Source organism: Miniopterus natalensis, chromosome 4, assembly GCF_054644295.1.
Source record: "Miniopterus natalensis isolate mMinNat1 chromosome 4, mMinNat1.hap1, whole genome shotgun sequence".
Lineage (NCBI taxonomy): Eukaryota > Metazoa > Chordata > Mammalia > Chiroptera > Miniopteridae > Miniopterus > Miniopterus natalensis.
The window spans coordinates 63,928,006-63,946,527 of record NC_142084.1 but is presented as its reverse complement, the minus strand read 5'-3'; the positions used below and the strand labels follow the sequence as shown (position 1 = coordinate 63,946,527).

The 18,522-nt window shown below is 51.8% G+C and overlaps 1 protein-coding gene across 1 annotated transcript; it reads left to right on the top strand.

The window, feature by feature from the left end:
* Nucleotides 1-1,002: 1,002 nt before the first annotated feature.
* Nucleotides 1,003-18,522, top strand: CACTIN (cactin, spliceosome C complex subunit). The gene is made up of 10 exons (XM_016197829.2): nucleotides 1,003-1,195; nucleotides 6,775-7,246; nucleotides 9,761-9,856; nucleotides 10,350-10,495; nucleotides 11,441-11,603; nucleotides 11,684-11,798; nucleotides 14,567-14,759; nucleotides 15,450-15,572; nucleotides 15,716-15,999; nucleotides 16,914-18,522. The coding sequence occupies exons 1-10, from the start codon at nucleotides 1,020-1,022 to the stop codon at nucleotides 17,402-17,404; spliced, it is 2,259 nt and encodes a 752-aa protein (XP_016053315.1). The 5' UTR covers nucleotides 1,003-1,019; the 3' UTR covers nucleotides 17,405-18,522.

Here is an 18,522-nt window from a genome sequence, read left to right as displayed (position 1 = left end):
GCAGAGGTAAAGCATACAAAGCCAGCATTTAGGGTGGTGTTATGAAGCTATATTTTAAAATAAAGATTTAAAGAATTAGGTTAAAATATTAAGTACCATCCTCTGGTGGGCTGGGGGAGCTCGGAACAGGTCTTTGGGGTCCTCTAGATCTCCAGGTCTCCTGTCCTGTTCCCTATGTTCCATTCTACTCACCAGCCCCAGGGGGACTCCTTTAACAGCCAGTCCCACGTTTATCCCTCCCACAGATCCCCAGCACCCACAGAACAAAGCTGGACCACCCAGTTTAAATTGCAGCTGCCTCTTTGGGGTCGAGGGGGGGGTATTAAAGTGACTTCCCCCTCTCTGATCCTCAGTTTCCCCAACTATACAATGGGTTGAAGGGAAACTAAAAGTCATCCAAGATTTTTTTAAAGATTAATCTCTGAAATACATAGATATTCGTTGGCGGATGGTGGAGCATGATGGTTTCATAGAAGGTCAGCCCAGCATCTGAGGCTTTTTATAGTCTCCTTTCGAACTCCCACTTTTCGCCCTCTTTAGAAGTCAGGATTCGAACCCACAGTCTTGGGGCTTCCCTGCCTACACTGGCCAAGAGACCTCGCTCCCGGTACAGACTCCTTTTGGCCCCGCCCACAAGGCTCCACCTCCTCCCTGGACCCGCCCTTTTTTGGTCTCCCCTCTCCAGGCCCCGCCCCACTAGCAATTCCGGGTTCCCGTTTGCTCAGCTCACAGCCTATCCTAAGGCACGAGGACCCATATGGGGCTGCTTCTAGCACTGCCTGAACGGCGAGTTCCTAACCTGGGAGGCCAGAGTCCTTCTTGAGTCTATCACGCGGACCACTTTTGCAAGCGATGAGAGGTTACAATGGGTTAGAGTGCCCGCGGATAGCGTGGCGGGATGGACTCCTATCTACCGGTTCAGGCTCGTCCAGGGCAGCCTGGCGCGCGCCGCGGCCGAGGAAAGCCCCCGGCGCAGGCCCCGGATATTTGTGTCAGCGAGGCCGCCATCGTCCCAGCTGATGGGTCGGGATACACGCTCTCGCTCGCGGTCAGCGGGTCGCAGAGGTCGCAGAGGCCGAAGGCGGCGGAGCCGGAGTGGGAGTCGGAGCCGAAATCGGAGCGGGAGCCATGGGCGGCGAAACCGGCGGCGCCGGAACGACGAGGGGCGGCGGAGGCGGCGAAGCCGGGAACGCAGGTGGGGTCGCTGCTTGAGCAGCGCTGGGGATTCGGCTCCTGAGGAGTGGGGAGACCCCGGAGTTAGGGAGAGCTTCCCGGAGAAATGGACATCAGGCAGCGGAAGGAAAGCAAGAGGTATTTCAGGCAGGACACCGGATGTTTGGAGGGACAGCAAGTAGCCCATTGAGCGAGGCAGGTGACACAGTGGTAATGGGACACCAGGTTGTGCAGGTTCTTGGGTGTTGGGGTGAAGGGTTTGGCCATTATTCGTAGGGAAGTAGGGGGCCACGGGAGGATTTTGAACAAGGGAGTGACGTGATCTGGCTTACTTTGCAGAATTCCCTCTGGCTTTCACGTTGGTGAAGGGACTGACTGTGGAGGTAGGCAGGAGTGACACCAGGAAGGAGGAGAATAATAGTCGTCCAGGCAACAGATGATGGTGGCCTTCAGGAGAGGGAGACTGTGGGAGGCACAGTGAGAAAGTGGGTAAATTTGAGTTGGATTTCGGAAGTAGAGGTGACAACACTTTCTAATGGAGGTGGATGTGAGAGAGAACTGTTGATGGCAGGTGGCAGGACTCAGTTGACTCCTAGGACGTGGTCTCAACTTCCCCATGACCCACAGCCCTTTAATTCTGTAGATGGGACACCTTGCCAGACTTGGTCTCAGTCTGTTCCAGCACAGAGGAACCAGCACAGTGATGGGAACTGACTCCAAAACCGGGATCCCAGTGCCCGCTCAGCCCCTAACAGGCTATGACACTCAGGCCATTCATTTCCCCGCTATGACCCAAGTTTACTTACCTGTGTCCTCAATATTTCCATGGGGACACAAGATTTCCTCTCCAGACATTCATTGTTTTCCATTCCTTCAGCCCAGGAATTTTCAACCTTTTTTATCTCATGGCACACATAAACTACAAAATTCTGTAGCACGCCAAAAAATAGTTTTTTGGGGTTTTTTTGCCAACCTTACAGAAAAAAAAAAAGGAATAATTTTGATTCATTAACACAGGATAGTTATTGTGTTGACTATTGTCATTTTTTATTTGACAATCTAAGGGAAAGAATGCCCCTGACTGAACAGTCAGGTATTGCTTGATTTAAAAATTCTTGTGGTGGCTCTGGCCGGCATGACTCAGTGGTTAGAGTGTCATCCCGAGCACTGAAGGGTCATAGGCTCGATTTCCCATCAAGGGCACATACCTGGGTTGCAGGTTCAATCTGGGGCCCTGGTTGGGACACGTGCAGGAGGCAATAAATTGGTGTGTCTCTCTTTCTCCCTCTTCCTCCCTCTCTCCCTCACTTTCACTCTCTAAAGAAAATCAATGGAAAAAATATCCGAGGATGAGGATTAATAAAAATTCTTGTGGCACACTGCTTTGAAATCACTCTTTCAGCCTGTTCTCCACACCCTAACCAGAATAGCCATAGTCAGACGCAGCTGATTGCCCTCTAGGCTGAGAAGGTGGCTTTTCCTTTTCAGTCTCCTAAGATCATTGCCACCCAGGAATTCCAGGAAGCTCTAAGTAGCAGAACAGAAATAATGAAGAGATGGTTTAAACAAGGGATTGGCCAACTACAGCCTGTGGCCAAGAATAGTTTTTACATTTTGAAATGGTAAAGAAAAAAATCAAAAGAGCAGTATTTTATTATGTGAAAATTATATGAAATTCAAATTTTAGTGTCCAGAAATAAAACTTTACTTGAAACATAGCCATGCCCATTTGTTTACATACCATCCACAGCTGCTTTTGCACTACAGCAGCAGAGCTGGGGTTTTTTTCCAGAAAGTTTTGTTGACCCTGGATTAAGGCCCCAGTGTTGAAAGTTTAGCTCACGTGTAGCAGTAAGTCTTGTTATTGTCATTTTTGTATTTTTTCATATACTGTTTTCTAGTATTTGAATTGTTCACAAGAATCAACCACTGTAGATATCTAATTAATGTTTATAAAAATTTACATGTCCAAGGCTTCCAAAATAATTGGTTTTCATAGGTCAGATTTTTAAAAATCATGATTCCTTTTTCTTTTTTTTCAAATATGTTTTTATTGATTTTAGAGCGAGGAGGGTAGAGGGAGAGAGAAATAGAAACATCTATGAGAGAGTCATTGATCAGCTGCCTCCTGCACGCCCCCTGCTGGGGATCAAGCCCACAAGCCAGGCATGTGCCCTGACTGGGAATTGAACCATGATTTCCTAGTTCATGGGTGGCCGGCTGGACCATTTTTTATTTTTCAATGGCAGTTGACTATATATATATATAAATCCTCACCTGAGGATATGTTTATTGATTTTTAGAGGGGGGGTAGAGAAACATCAATGGTTTGTCTCCCATACATGCCTGACGGGATTGAACCCATAACCTAGGTAAATGCCCTGTCCAGGAATCAAACCCACAACCTTTTTGGTGTATGGGACAATGTTTCAGCTAACTGAGCCACCCCGCTGAGGCAACATACAATATTATATTAGTTTTGGGTGTACACCCCAGTGATTAGGTATTAATTAACTGCTAAGTGATCATTCTGATAAGTCTCATATCCATTTGATACCATACATAATCATTAAAATATTATTGACTATATTCCCTTTGCTATACTTTTCTGTAACTACCCATGACTATTCTGTAACTACCAACTTATACTTCTTTTTTTCTTTAAACTTATTTTTATTTTGTTAAAAGTTTTAAAATTGATTTTTGGAGAGGAATGGAGAGGGGGAGAGAGACACGGATGTGAGAGAGAAACATTGATTGACTGCCTCCTGCACACCACCTACTGGTGATTGACAAGCAACCTGGGCATGTGCCTTGACCAAGAATTGAACCAGCAACCTTTCAGTGCACGGGACAATTCCAAACAACCACACTGGCCAGGGCCTAGTTGTACTTTTTTTTTCTTCTTTTTTTAAAATATGTTTTTATTGATTTTAGAGAGAGGAAGGGAGATGGATAGAGAGAGAGAAACATCAATCGGCTGCCTCCTGCACGCCCCCAACTGGGATCAAGCCCAAAACATGGGCATGTGCCCTCACTGGGAATTGAACCTGGGACCTCTTGGTTCATGGGTCAACACTCAACCACTGAGCCACACCGGCTGGGCACAATTTGTACTTCTTAATCCCTTCACCTTTTTCACCCATCCCCTCTCCCATCTGGCAACTGTCAAAATGTTCTCTGTATCTGTTAGTTTGTTTCTGTCCTGCTTGTTCATTTATTTTGATTTTTAGATTCAATTGTTCATAGATATGTATTTATTGCCATTTCATTTTCATTTCTGACTGGTTCTTTTTTATGGTTTCTATGTCCTTTTTCATGCTGTTGAAGTTTTCACCTAAGTTTCTTGAGCATCCTTATAACCATTGTTTTGAACTCTGCATCTGGTAGTTTGCTTGCCCTCCATTGCATTTATTTCTTTTTCTGGAGATTTCTACTATTCTTGCATCTGGGACCTGTTTCTTTTTCTCCATATTTTGGCTGCCTCCCTATGTTTCTGTCTATTAGGTAGAGTGGCCTTGTGTAGTTGGTGTCCTGTAGGACCCAGTGGCACAGCCTCCCTAGTCACCCTAGCTGGGCTATCCAGGTATGCCCATGTGTGTGCTGTGTGCACTTTCCTGTTGTAGTTGAGTCTTGATTGCTCTTAGTGTCACTGGGAGGGATTGACCCTCAGGCCAATCAGCTGCGAGGACCAGCTGCAGCTGCAGTGAGGGTGCTGCTGTGCAGAAGCTGACCCTATGGAGCATGACTTCCTTCAGTGGGGCTTTGGTGCTCACTGAATATACCCCTTCAGTGTGTCACTTTTGGAGGTGGTAGGGTTGTAATCTGCCATGGTCAGAAGCTGTCCACCAGGTACACTGGCCCTGGGGCTTCCCAGAAGGTAAAAAGTTAGCCACCACCTGTGCCCTCCCTGGGGCCGCCTGGGACGAGCTACAGAGTGATCTGCAGATGGCTGCTACTTGTGTTGGGCTTGGAGGTGCCCAGGAGAGGCCAAGGTGTGAACCAAGCAGGCTGCTGCTAGTGCCAGGCCTGGGACCACTTAGCAAGAGGCAGGGAGTATGCAGAGGCCAGCTGCTACTTGTTTGAGAGATTTTAGGAAAGCCCAAAGTATAAGGCAAGAGAAGCCAGTTATATGGAAAAGCTACTGGAAACGGCTTGGATGGACCAGCAAGTTGGGTGGGATCGGGTCTCAGGGAATCACCAGGGTGGGGCAAACAGTGTCAGCCAGGTTGACAGAGACTCAGATATGGCTCCTGCCTATTGGCTGGGGCGGGGGGGGGGGGGGGGGGGGTGTGTCTCAAAAAAGGAACAGTGGCCTCTGTCAGCACTTGTCTGGCAGAAAGCTGCACCCCCAGTTCTTGCCCTGATGCCAGACAATTCAGTTCCTCCCCGTATGTCCCTGGTTTCTTTCAAGCTGCTGCCCCAGTGCTGGAGCTCAGAGGGAATGAGTCCAAGTATGTTCATGCACGTGCCCTTTAAGAGGAACTGCCTGGGACTCCAGCAGCCTCTGTCTCACTCAGCCACATTCCCCACTGGTTTTAAAGCCAGAGTTATGGGGACTTGTTCTCCTGGCACTGGAATCTGGTTTGAGTGGGCTGGTGTGAGGCTGGGACCCCTCACTCGGGGGACCTCCACAGCAAAGATAGCCATCCCTCCAGATTTTATTTTTTATTTTTTAAAGATTTTTAATTGATTTTTAGAAAGAGAGAAAGGGACTTCCATTCAGCTATATTTCAGATGTTTCTGAATGATGGTGGTTCTGTAGTTTAATTTTTAATTTTTAATGTGATTGTGGGAGGGTTCGAGTACCACATTTACCTATGCCACCATCTTGACCAGAAGTCTCCAGATTTTTTGACATGAGCTTAATAGGTGGAACATTTAACAAACTAAAGACAGATTTAGTTTTTCCTCTCCTTGCTCAGAGGAGAGGAAAAGAATCCATCCCTAGAGTCTTGCCCATTATGTTCCCTGTTCCCAGTGCCCTTCCCTGGCCCTTTATTGCTGCCAGTTTTACTCCAGTTCACTCCTGCCCATCCTGTATGGCTAGTTTAAACACCATTTTTTCCTGTAAGCCCTCACTTGGCACCTTGGAGAGATCAGGTCTTCTGGTTCAAACTCTTATTGCTCTTGTACCATCTAGCCCCAGCCCACCTCCCTGCCCTCATCTCCTCACTCTTCCCCTCGCTTACTCTGCTCCAGCCACATGGGCCTCCTTGCTGTTCCTTGAACTTGCCAAGTAAATTGTTACCCAAGGCCTTTGTTCTTGCTATGCCCTCTGCCTGGATTACCCTCCACCCAGATCTCCCCATACCTCCCTCCTCCACTTCCTATAGTTATCTCCTCGGGGAGACCCTCTCTTACCTTCTGTTCCCTAATTTCACATTATTTCTTTGTGGTTCAAAGCACTATCCCATATCACACTGTGTGTTTCCTTGTTAATGTGAGCCCCACGAAGGAAGGGACCATCAATGATTTGGTCACTGCTATGTTCCCAGGATCTAGAACAGTCCCTGGCACACAGCAGGTGCTCACTAAACATATTTCAAACAAATGACTGACTAGCAGGCAGTAGCAGACCCTTTCGGATTTCCTTCCCAGGTCAGATTCAGAGGAAGACCAGTGGCAGCAGCGAGGAAGGCAGAGCCGGAGCCCACAACCACCCCGATGGCGCTCACAGGGCCAATCCTCTCAGTCCGATTCAGACAATGAGCGGCAGTGGCAGCCGCAGGGCCGCTGGGCCCGCCACCGGCGGACACGCTCTTGCTCCTCCTCATCCAGCTCTGCATCCCCAGACCACTCCCAGAGCCCACGGGAGGTGGCTGCAGCCCTGAGCCAGCAACAGAGCTTGCAGGAGCGGCTGCGGCTACGTGAGGAGCGGAAGCAGCAGGAGGAGCTTATGAAGGCCTTTGAGACGCCTGAGGAGAAGCGGGCTCGGCGACTGGCCAAGAAGGAGGCCAAGGAGAGGAAGAAACGGGAGAAAATGGGCTGGGGCGAGGAATACATGGGCTACACCAACACCGACAATCCCTTTGGCGACAACAACCTCCTGGGCACCTTCATCTGGAACAAGGTGAGCTGGTCGTATCCACAAAGTGCTTGATGATTAGTTCTGTGTTTGTGCCATTCGCAAAATTTTCCTGCCTTTCTAATCGTTTTTACTTCACATATTTTTTATAACTTCTGTTTTTTCTTTTTAAATATATCTTTATTGATTTCAGAGAGAGGAACTGAGAGGGAGAGAGAGAGATAGAAACATCAGTGATGGGAGAGCCATTGATCGGCTGCCTCCTGCATGCCCCCTGCTGGGGATTGAGCCGGCAAGCCAGGCATGTGCCCTGACCCGGAATTGAACCTCGATCTCCTGGATCATAGGTTGATGCTCAACCGCTGAGCCATGCTGGCCAGGCTACAACTTCTATTTCAAGAGATGTTGTTTAGCACTCACAGCACACATTCCCAGGCTGCACTTTGCCATGCAGAGTTTATCTTATACACACACGTGCATACACATATACCGGTTTTGCTCTCGTCTGTTGCAGTATAACATTTCGGCATGCTTTGCCCCCCAAACCAGCCTAACCTCAGTGTGACTGGGAATAGATTCTTAGTGTCACACACTCAAGGTGAGATTCCATGGTTTTACTCTGTCAGCTCAGAGCTGTCATTTCATCCTTGAGGTGAAAATTACTCAGTGGTTACTTAACCTGCAGTCATGGCCTTGGGCATAGAGCTGAGAACAACAGAATTTCTGTTACAGTTCTGGAGGCCAGAAGTCTGAAATCAAGGTGGCAGCAGGGCCATCCTCCCTTAGGAGGATCTGGGGTAGGATTCTTCCTATCTCTTCCAGCTTCTGATGATTGCTGGCAACCCATGACTTGTGGCTTTATCACTGTAGTCTCTGCCTCTGCCATCACATAGCTGTCTTCCCTCTGTGTCTGTATCTTCACATGGCATTATCCTCTCTGTGTCTAAATTTATTTTTCCCTATAAGGACACCAGTCACTGGATTAGGGCCCAGCCTAATCTAGAATGACCTCACCTTAACTAATTATATCTGCAGAGACTCTGTTTCCAAAAAAGATCACATATACAGCTTCCAGGTGTTGAGATGTGAACATATTTGGGGGGAGGATGCAGTTCAACCCAACATAGCACCCATCGGTGGTCAGAGAGAGGGGGAGAAGCAGGCACAGTTGGAGGCTGGGGCATCTCCACTCATTGCCCACATTCTAGGCATGGATTCTTGCCACTCTTTTGAATACACTGAGCCCATTCCACCTTGGCCTTTGTACTCACCATTCCTCTGCCTTAGAATACTCCCTACCTCTTTTGTGGCTGGTTCTTTCTCATCCTTCAGATCTCAGCTGACATGGTCCTTTTTCAGAGAGACTGTCCTGGTCCCCTTGGTCTCCCAGGTCTCTCTGGTATTCTTTATCAGGGCACTGCTCCTGCATTTCTAGCACTTTACTAACAAACTTGTATGGTGCACCTGCCAGATGCTGGATACTGTGTGGACCCTGGGCACACACCCACAAGCGAGGGAGACAGAGATCACTATCCCTGTGGGTCCAGCAGTCTCGAGAGGGAGACGAACTATAATAAGTAAGTTAGCAAAGTACATAGAAGAGAGAACAAAGGCAGGTGTGGTGCAGCGGTGACCACAATTAATAAGCGGGCCCAGCCCTAGCAGGTGTGGCTCAGTGTTTAGAGGGTGGGCCTGGGCACCAAAAGGTCTCGGGTTCAATTCCCGGTCAAGGGCATATACCTGGGTTGCAGGTTCGATCCCTGGACCATCAGGGCATATGTGGAAGGCAACCAATCAGTGTCTCTCTCACACATCAGTGTTCCTCTGTCTCTCCCTCCCCCTCCCTCTTTCCCTTCTTTCCTACCCCCTCCCTTCCACTCTCTCTAAAAATCAATGGAAAGAATATCCTTGGGTGAGGATTAACAAAATAAAATAAGCAGTCCCAGAAAGGTCTCATTGCAAAGGTGATTTCTAAGTATACATCCTAATTTATAATGTACAGTTCCTGCCAAACTGAGCTCCACAGGGTAAGCTCTGTCCCCAGGGCCAATGCAAATGAATAAGCTTGCTGTAGTTCGATTGGTGTGAGCACATACATGCTCAGGCATTACCCCAGTGAGCCTTTCTCAGCCCAGTATGGCCTTGGGGAGTTCACCCATGAGAGGGCTTCACCGCACACAGCAAGTCCAGCTAGGTTTCTCCGTGAAACAAGTCAGCAGGTCCCAACAGACTCTCCCATGATCCCTGCAGGAGTGGGCCCAGCTGTGTCTCTTCTGTGCTTCAGCACATGTTTCACTCACAGTAGAGGGGGCTTTGTAGGTTCGATTGTATCAAATTGATTTGATTTGTAGTGGAGGGTGGAGAGCATCTTCTAGTGGAAGGCATGAGGTGTGCCTGGGAACAGGTTGCTTTACTCTCGTCATCTGCAAAGCAGATGCTGTGGTCTATTCACCTCTGTCTTTATACACGAGTGTGTCGAAGCTTCCTCATGGGAGGTTCCAGGGAGGGCAGTGGAAGGGAGGCACCTCTGCTCAGCAGGCCTGTGGTTGACGCTTCCAGGCCCTGGAGAAGAAGGGGATCAGCCACCTGGAGGAGAAGGAGCTGAAAGAGCGGAACAAGAGAATCCAGGAGGACAATCGACTAGAGTTACAGAAGGTGGGGGTGCCCTTGACCTGTCCACATGGAGTCAGGAGGCCTTCCTTCATAGGGGCCCCAAGGCTGGTTTGCCCTTGTTTAAGTCAAACAGGACCTGATTGGCTTACATGGAAAGTCCAAGGGGTGCTGGCTTTAGGAACAGCTTGATCCAGGGGCTTAGGCAGTATCTCCAGCGAGCTGCTTCACATTGGCTTTCCTGGCCTCTGGGTTTTATGCTCAGACTCTCCTCTCAGGGTGGCCAAAGTGGTCCTGCCAGCTCCAGGCTGCTATGTCTTCAGTAGAATGAGGGCCTCTCCTGCCCAGGGTCTGTCTGAAACCTCAGGCTTCCCTGGACCAATACCTGTGTCCAGAGCTGGTGGGTTGGGGCTAGGCCTGGGTTATAGTCCCATCCACAACCCTAGGGGATCTCATGGCCTGGGAGGACACAGGGCAGGCCCCACAAGACCCCCATTATCCAGCTGCCCTGCCTTCATCCTCCCTGTGCACCCCCCAGGTGAAGCAGCTGAGGCTGGAGCGGGAGCGGGAAAAGGCCATGCGTGAGCAGGAGCTGGAGATGCTGCAGCGGGAGAAGGAGGCGGAGCACTTCAAGACGTGGGAGGAACAGGAAGACAACTTCCACCTCCAGCAGGCCAAGCTTCGGTGCTGTGCTCAGGCGGGGAGAGGCGGGGGGCTGCCCACCACCAGCCTTTGTTTACCAAAACCCTGCATTGCCTCCCTTCACCCACCACCCTGTTTCTGGACTCAAACACATAGAGCTTGTTTCTGCCCCAGGGCCTTTGCACTTGCTATTTACACTTCCTAGAACCTACTATCCCAGCTATTCCCCCTCACCCTTTGTGGTTTTGCCTATTACATCCTTGCGGGGAGAGCCCTCCTCAACCCCTTTTCTGGCACTAGCCCCTGCTTTGCATGCACACCTGTTGCTGGTGCACTCCTGTCTCTCCCATTGGACTGAGTGCTGAGCAAACTCCTGAATGCACTGGCTACTTGTCTCAGAACTGCACAAGCTGAGTGTAGTGTGCTAGTCCCTCTAGCCCACAGGGGTGTTTGCTCATCAACCGTGTTTATAGAGAAGGAAAATGAGGCTCCTGGGGCTTTTGAGTTGTTTGAGACCACACAGGTATCTGAACCAGTGGCCCTGTGTGTGTGCACCCAGAGCCCACCCCTGGCCCCCTCCTCGCCCTTCTCTCTGCCAGCCACACCAATCCTGGCCAGAGGCTCACCTCAGGTGAGACAAGGGTCAGCCTCTGACCTGTGTCCCCTGGGATACAGCACTGAGGCTCTAGATCTTTCAGCTTGGGCATCCTGTCCACTGAGAAGTGGTCCTCTCTGCCCCTCTGGCTCCACTCTCACCACTGCTCATCAGACCTCATGCTCACTCCTGTTGCTGCCCCTTATGGGCCTGTGCCTCCTAGCTAACTTTTCTCCACATGATGCCATCTCTTTCAGGAAGCCTTCCCTGACCACCACCCCCTGTGGGCTGGGCTCCTCCCCTGGCTCCCACACTGGTCACCCCCATGGGCAGGATTATGGGAGGGAGGCCATAGCCTGGGCTCTGACACACACACACCCCCCTCCCTGCAGCTCCAAGATTCGAATCCGGGATGGACGGGCCAAGCCCATTGACCTGCTGGCCAAGTACATCAGTGCTGAGGATGATGACCTGGCTGTAGAGATGCATGAGCCTTATACCTTCCTCAATGGCCTCACGGTGGCTGACATGGAGGACCTGCTGGAGGATATCCAGGTACTGCCCAGCCCCACCACCCACAGCCTGGCTTCCCCAAGATGTACTTTTACCCCACCTCTCTGTGCCTGCCCCTCCAGGTATACATGGAACTTGAGCAGGGCAAGAATGTGGACTTCTGGCGGGACATGACCATCATCACAGAGGATGAAATCTCTAAGCTCCGCAAGCTGGAGGCCTCTGGCAAGGGCCCAGGTAATGCAGGGCCAGCGCTGACCCCGAGCAGCTGAGCAGAAAGATACCAGGGTGTGCTCTTGGGCACATGTATCTGTATTGGTGGGAGTTGCCAAGGGCCAGGTGGTTCTATGGGAAGCTAGCCTGTTTCTTCTTTTGGGTTTTCCACAGCCCTCTGGAGGCCTCTTTGGGAGCCACCAGGGGGCAGCACTGAACAGTGGGACCTCCAAGTCCTGGGCTAGAGGTTCTCCCGGGATGGAGGGGCTTCCTTTAAGTGATTACTCAGCAGTGCCAGGCTTCCCTGGGAGCAGTGCCAGCAGGGGCTTTTTGTTTGGGTGTCAAGTTTTCTCTGGAGACTGTTTGAGTGAAGGCAGGACCCAGCTCTGCTTGGTGGGAAATCCCACTCTTTTCAAGTTGGCGTTTTTTTTTAACCCAGGGTTGTTTTTTTCTTTATCAAAATTACCACGTGTGTATGTTCATAGAGGTGATGAACTCTCCCATAATCCCTGGAGGCAGAATTGCCCCAGTTGAGAGCCAGTGCTCTAAAAGCTCATCACCAATTGCAACAGGCTTGCGCCTCCAGCCCCCTAAAGCCACTGACTTTAACAGTTCCAGGTTCTGTGGGCCTCATGTCTCTGTTACTAAGCTTTATTCTTCGTCACCCACTTCTGGTGGCTGAGGATGTGAGCCCTCCCTTCCCCCTGGCCTTGTAAATGTCATTCACATCTCAGATGTGGGTCGGGACAATTTCCTTCCTCTTACAGAAAGGACAAATATCCTTTATTTTTGTAAAGGAGTTTTGTTTCTCACGTCCTCTTAGCAGTTACATCCTGTAGTAACTTCCTGAGAAAGGAAGAGAAACTCTTGGTTGTCAGAAACGTGTGTCCAGGAAGTCTCTTTTGGTGGTATTGGGAATGGGTATAGACCTGGTTGGAAGGGTACTATGGGGCCGGTGGACAGAATAACAGTTACGAGTGTGGCTCTAGGTGCCAATACAGGCCACTGAGCAGCTCAGTAACCATGGCTGGTCAGCTCCATCCTGGGTGCTCAGTTGTCCTTTTTGTTGCATAGACATGGTAAAACCCCTCCAGGAGGGTTGAATGAAGAGAAATGGGTAAGTAGTGTCAAACACTGGAAACAGAACCTGCATATATGACGCTGTCCACCACCCACCCCAGCCTTCCAGCTGTACCTTGAAAGTGCTCAGACACATCGAGAAGCTCATCAGGCCCCCTTTTTCTTGTCCCCAGGCCCTTTCTCTCCCACCCCCCAATGCAGTGGGTTGGCCCCTACCATCCTCCTGGGGCTCCATTTTCTTCAGTAAGGGAGCCCCTCTTTCTGGGACCCCACATTTCCTTTTGTGGTTTGTGCCCTCATCTTGGTGGGGCACAACCTGCCATAATTTCTGGAGGAGGGCAGGTAGTTCTTGGATATCCTGTGTGTCAGGAAATGCTTCTCTCTCCCCCTGGCTGGTGTTAGCTGGGCTGGATATAGACTGGGAGCAGGGTGTTTTCTTCAAAGGCTGAAGAACCCTCCCCACTGGCTGAAGGGACATCCCACATGTCTGGCCGCTTCCAATGCTCTGCCCATGGATATTCAGGGTGGCTTCCAAGCCTAAGACATAGCTTCTTTTGAACATGACTGAACAGCTCTTGGCTTTCACAGGAACAGCTTTCTGTTTGGGTTGTTAGTTTTCACTGGTGGCTCCATCTGTTTGAGAGCAAGGCTCGATTCCGCTTGGCCTGATATGGGGGTTGTTGCCAAATTCAGTTTTGGTCCCTTGTTTCTGGGCCTATTGTAGACCAAGGGCACGTTCCCAGCCTGTAGGTTGACTACTGAGGCCAGTGCTGCTGAGGGCCACTTGGGTACACAACAAAAGGGACTGAGTCTCTAGATGCTGGTTCTGGGGTCCAAGGTTGGATGGTCACAGGGACTTGGGTACCTCTCAAACCTGTATGATCCACTGTGACCATGTGTCCAGCAACAGGGGTCCTCGAATCTTGCTTTCCAGAAGGGAACATGAGTTCGTTGCCCACTCCCTTATTCACCCAGCAGCTTCATACAGAGCTCCCAGTCAGCCCAGCTGAGTGCTAGAGAAACAGCACTGGGAAGCCCAGGGAGGTCCTTGCCCTTGGGAAGCCACATATTGGGGTGCAGTCCAAGGGAGTAATCTGGTGGTCAGGGAAGAATGTAGCAGGTACCTTCTTGCTGATTGCTGAGGATAGTTGTTGCTGATGAAAAGTACTACATGTGCAAAGGCCCTGGGGCAGGAGCTGGGCTTGGCATCTATGATAAGCAACAAGGAGGCTGGTTTGCCAAAGCAGGTAGGGTCAGGCAGTATCTGGCCCTGTCCTCAGGGGCCTCTCAGTCTAGAAGGAAGGGATGTGTCCTTGGGCTCCCAGCCCATGATAGATACTGGGACAGACTTCCTGCAGGACAGAGGGGCCTGTTTGTCTTGGGGCAGTGTGAGGACTTCCCGCAGTACCTGGGAAATAAGCAGCTCTTCCTGTTGTGATGAAGTGTCCTCTGTGTCAGGCACAGCACAGTGCCCACATGCATGGTCTCAACGGGCTTCATAGAGGGGAAAACAGGCCCAGAGAGGGTGAGCTACTTCTCCAAGATTACACAGCTGGGACTGGCATAGCAGGATCTGAATTCCAAACAGTCCGGCTGCTGGGCAAACACTCCTGGCTCTTCCATGTGGTTTGGGGAAGGCAGTGATGGGCAAGGATGGTAGACTGGGCACCTGGGTCCCAGCGTGGTGCTGAGTGGCCCCTGCCTCACTGCAGGCGAGCGGCGAGAGGGCGTCAACACCTCTGTCAGCTCCGATGTGCAGTCAGTCTTCAAAGGGAAGACGTACAGCCAGCTGCAGGTCATCTTCCAGGGTATCGAGGGCAAGATCCGGGCCGGGGGCCCCAACCTGGACATGGGGTACTGGGAGAGCCTACTGCAACAGCTGCGTGCCCACATGGCACGTGCCAGGTGAGTGGGAAGCGGGTATCAGTCACCTCAGCAGGGTACTGTCCTGGGTGGGTGGGTGGGTCTCATGTCTCTTGAGATCTTACCTAGGGGACAGGAGCCATCTCCATCAGTCCTGTTGAGTGGGCCTGGCCCCTAAGTAACCTTGGGGGCCATATTGGCTTGCCTTCCTTACCGCCTTTATTAAGCACCTGACCTTTGTTTCAGGTGGGGTCAGCAGGCATCACAAGAAGTCCCCAGGCTGCCTATCCCCGCCTTCTGCTTGCCCCCCACACCCTGTGTACAAATTCTCAGCGTGCTTGGCACTGCTGTGTAAACACAGCGCTTGCCTGCAGCTGACTGTGTACTTGCCTCTAAATTTATCTTCTCTGCCTGCTCCGCCTCTTTTCTGGCCCAGCCTTGCCGTTAGGTTACACCCCCATGTTAATACCCTGGTGTAGGGACCTGCCCTCTCCCGGCTATGAGATAGCCCTCTGAGGTTTCTGACCTCAAGTCCCATTTTTCTCATGGTCAAAAGCCTTAACCATGGAATGAACATACTGGGCTGGGGCCCCAGCCTGTGTTGTACCCACTTGCTGCCCTCTCAACCTCTGTGTCCTAGCAGCAAAAGGGGGGGGATCATGAGAAAGTCTGAGGGAGGATGGAACACCCTACCCCCACCCAGTCAGGGTGACCACCCAGCCCATGTTCCAGGCTTCGTGAGCGGCACCAGGACGTGCTGCGGCAGAAGCTCTACAAGCTGAAACAGGAGCAGGGTGTGGAGAGTGAGCCACTATTCCCCATCCTTAAGCAGGAGCCCCAGTCTCCTGGCCAAAGGTAGGCCCTACTCAGAAGTTCCCCTTCCTCACCTGGGGGCCCAGGATGAACCCCCCTACTCCAAGGGGCTCCACATACCCCTGGAGGGATCAGGGCAACTGCCCACCCAGCCCATCCTCAGCCCTGCCTTTCTCGCCTCAAAGCCTGGAGCCTGAGGACCAGGCCCTGACCCCACCTGGGCCCTCCTTGGAGGGCGGCCATGTAGAGCCTGAGTCAGAGGAGGCAACACCGGCAGAGGGCGAAGCAGAGGGGGAGGCTGTACTCATGGAGGAGGACCTGATCCAGCAGAGCCTGGACGACTACGACGCGGGCAAGTACAGTCCCCGGCTGCTCACAGCCCATGAGCTGCCACTGGACGCCCACGTACTAGAGCCTGACGAGGACCTGCAGCGCTTACAGCTGTCACGGCAGCAGCTTCAGGTCACAGGTGTGCACCAGGGGCAAATAAAGCCATTATCTGGGTGTGGGCAGGGGGACTATTGGGGCAAGAGGCTGCTGGGGCCAGGGCCAGCCAGGGGTCTTGATAATGAACCTGTTTCTTTCCCCCTCCTTCCCTGTCTCTGAACATTCAGAGATTAGATGTTTGTCTACTTTCATTCAGTGGGCTTGGTGACCCGCTGGCCCCAAGGAAAAGGCCATTGGGGCGGTGGGGGTTACGAGAATAGAAGGGAGGGACGGGGAGAGAGAGAAATATCGATGTGAGAGAGACACATTGATTGGTTGCTTTCTGCACACATTTGACTGGGGCCAGGGATCGAACCTGCAACCTAGGCATGTGCCCTTGACTGGGAATCGAACCCGTGACTCTTTGGTGCCCAGGCCAGTGCTCTAACCACTGAACCACACAGGCTAGGGTGATGGTCATTTTTATATCCTATGCCCAGCCCTGCTGTGAGCTCCTTATATGCTACTCACTAGAGGAGCAGGGGCAGGGGCGCACCTTAGCCTCCCTGCGCTACTGTTGTTCTGGGTGCAGAAGAGGAACAGCCTCAGGAAGGCCCCTGCCCAGGGTCCCCTGGCAGGTCTCTAACAGTCAGGGTCTTCAGCCACTCAGCAGGGAACATATGATGTTTGGTGCCCACACTGGGAGGACAATGAGCATAGATGCCTGAGGATAGGGGGCACTGGGCAGGCAAGGCAGGTTGAGAGCCAGGGCCTGTCCCTCTCTGTGCCTTTACCCTGAGCCTCAATTCTGTGAGAGACCTATTAGGGTGGGGTAGGCTTAGGCTGCCCTTCACACCATCCTGGGAGGGAGGCCCAGCCTCCCTGTGAATGCGGGGGGTGGGGGGCTGAAGCCCAGTAGTACCTCAGTCCCGAATAACAGCCGCCACCCCCCCACAGGTGATGCAAGTGAGAGCGCAGAGGACATCTTCTTCCGGCGGGCCAAGGAGGGCATGGGCCAGGATGAAGCGCAGTTCAGTGTGGAGATGCCACTGACAGGCAAGGCCTACCTGTGGGCTGACAAGTACCGTCCGCGTAAACCACGCTTCTTCAATCGTGTGCACACGGGCTTCGAGTGGAACAAGTACAACCAGACGCACTATGACTTTGACAACCCGCCACCCAAGATTGTACAGGGCTACAAGTTCAACATCTTCTACCCCGACCTCATCGACAAGCGCTCTACCCCTGAGTACTTCCTGGAGGCCTGTCCTGACAACAAGGACTTTGCCACCCTTCGCTTCCACGCCGGGCCGCCCTATGAGGACATTGCCTTCAAGATTGTCAACCGCGAGTGGGAATATTCACACCGCCATGGCTTTCGCTGCCAGTTCGCCAATGGCATCTTCCAGCTCTGGTTCCACTTCAAGCGCTACCGTTACCGGCGGTGATGGCCCTGCATTCCCCCTGGACCATCTGACAGGAGTGGCGAAGCTGTAAGCCTTCCCTGGTTGGGTCATGGCCCACCTCAAACTGGGCCTTCTGCTCACCAGACTCACTTTGTGTGAGCAGCAGGTCACAGTGGCACTGCCTCTGAGAAGGGATGACTGGGACAGGCTGGCCCAGGATTCTGACATGCAAGAGGGGCCACTGGTGGAATTCCTTGAGCCCAAGGAACCCAGCAAGTGTCAAGCAACCTCACTGTCCACATGGGCGGACTGAGGCCCAAGCCCCGTGTTAGAGAAGCCCTGCAGTGCAGGCCTTGACCTGGGAGCAGCATGGGGCCTAGATGTGGGTTATCAAGCTTTTGAGGGGCAGGAAACCCAAGTTCAGAGCTTTGATTGGCCCTCAGACACAGCTGGCTGCTGCAGGGCCCACACTCCTGGCCCTTTCCCAGCCCACCTCCCTCAGTGCCCACACCATTAGAACCCGGGCCCTTGTTCCAAAAGAGACCGTATGTTCCAAAAGGGACTGTTTGAGGGGCATCCCACTCACATCGCCCCTGGTGCTGGCTGTGGGGTCAGTCTCCCCCCAAGTGGGCATGAAGGACACATCATCATCCACCATCAGGTCCAGGAACCAAGGGTCACCGAAAAGTTCATCCATACCACTGAGCAAAAGAGCACCCAGGAGCGCTGGCAGCCTCCATGGGTTCAGCTCTGGTGCCCCCATCTGGCCTGGGTGTTCCCCTCATCTCAGAACAGCTGTGTTCTTCGAGACCACCTCCCAGCCACCATAGAGCTGCCCTTGTTCCTGTGTCTCAGGGACAGTCACACACCCATAGTCACAGACTGTCAATGGTACAGCAGGCCGACTGACCCCAGAAACACATTTCTTTCATCGATCTATTATGAAGACATTTCCAGACTAAAGTGGGAAGAACCTACACCAAACCCTGAAGTGCCACCTCCCGGCTCCTGGGATAGCCCCATCCCAATACCGATTTCATCTGGAAATATTTTGGGTTGCTTCTCTAAAAACACTTTTTTAGATGGGGAGGGAAAATCTTGTTTATTTTCATTTATTGGTTGTCTCATTTTTTTTAAATAAACACTGTATTTTAGAATAA

Bases quoted from the DNA above. Each gene is read 5' to 3' on its own strand.
- CACTIN (XM_016197829.2), top strand. From the start codon at position 1,020: ATGGGTCGGGATACACGCTCTCGCTCGCGGTCAGCGGGTCGCAGAGGT. The intron at 11,799-14,566 runs GTAATGCAGGGC...GCCTCACTGCAG, and splicing joins GGCCTCTGGCAAGGGCCCAG to GCGAGCGGCGAGAGGGCGTC. The intron at 16,000-16,913 runs GTGTGCACCAGG...ACCCCCCCACAG, and splicing joins GCAGCAGCTTCAGGTCACAG to GTGATGCAAGTGAGAGCGCA.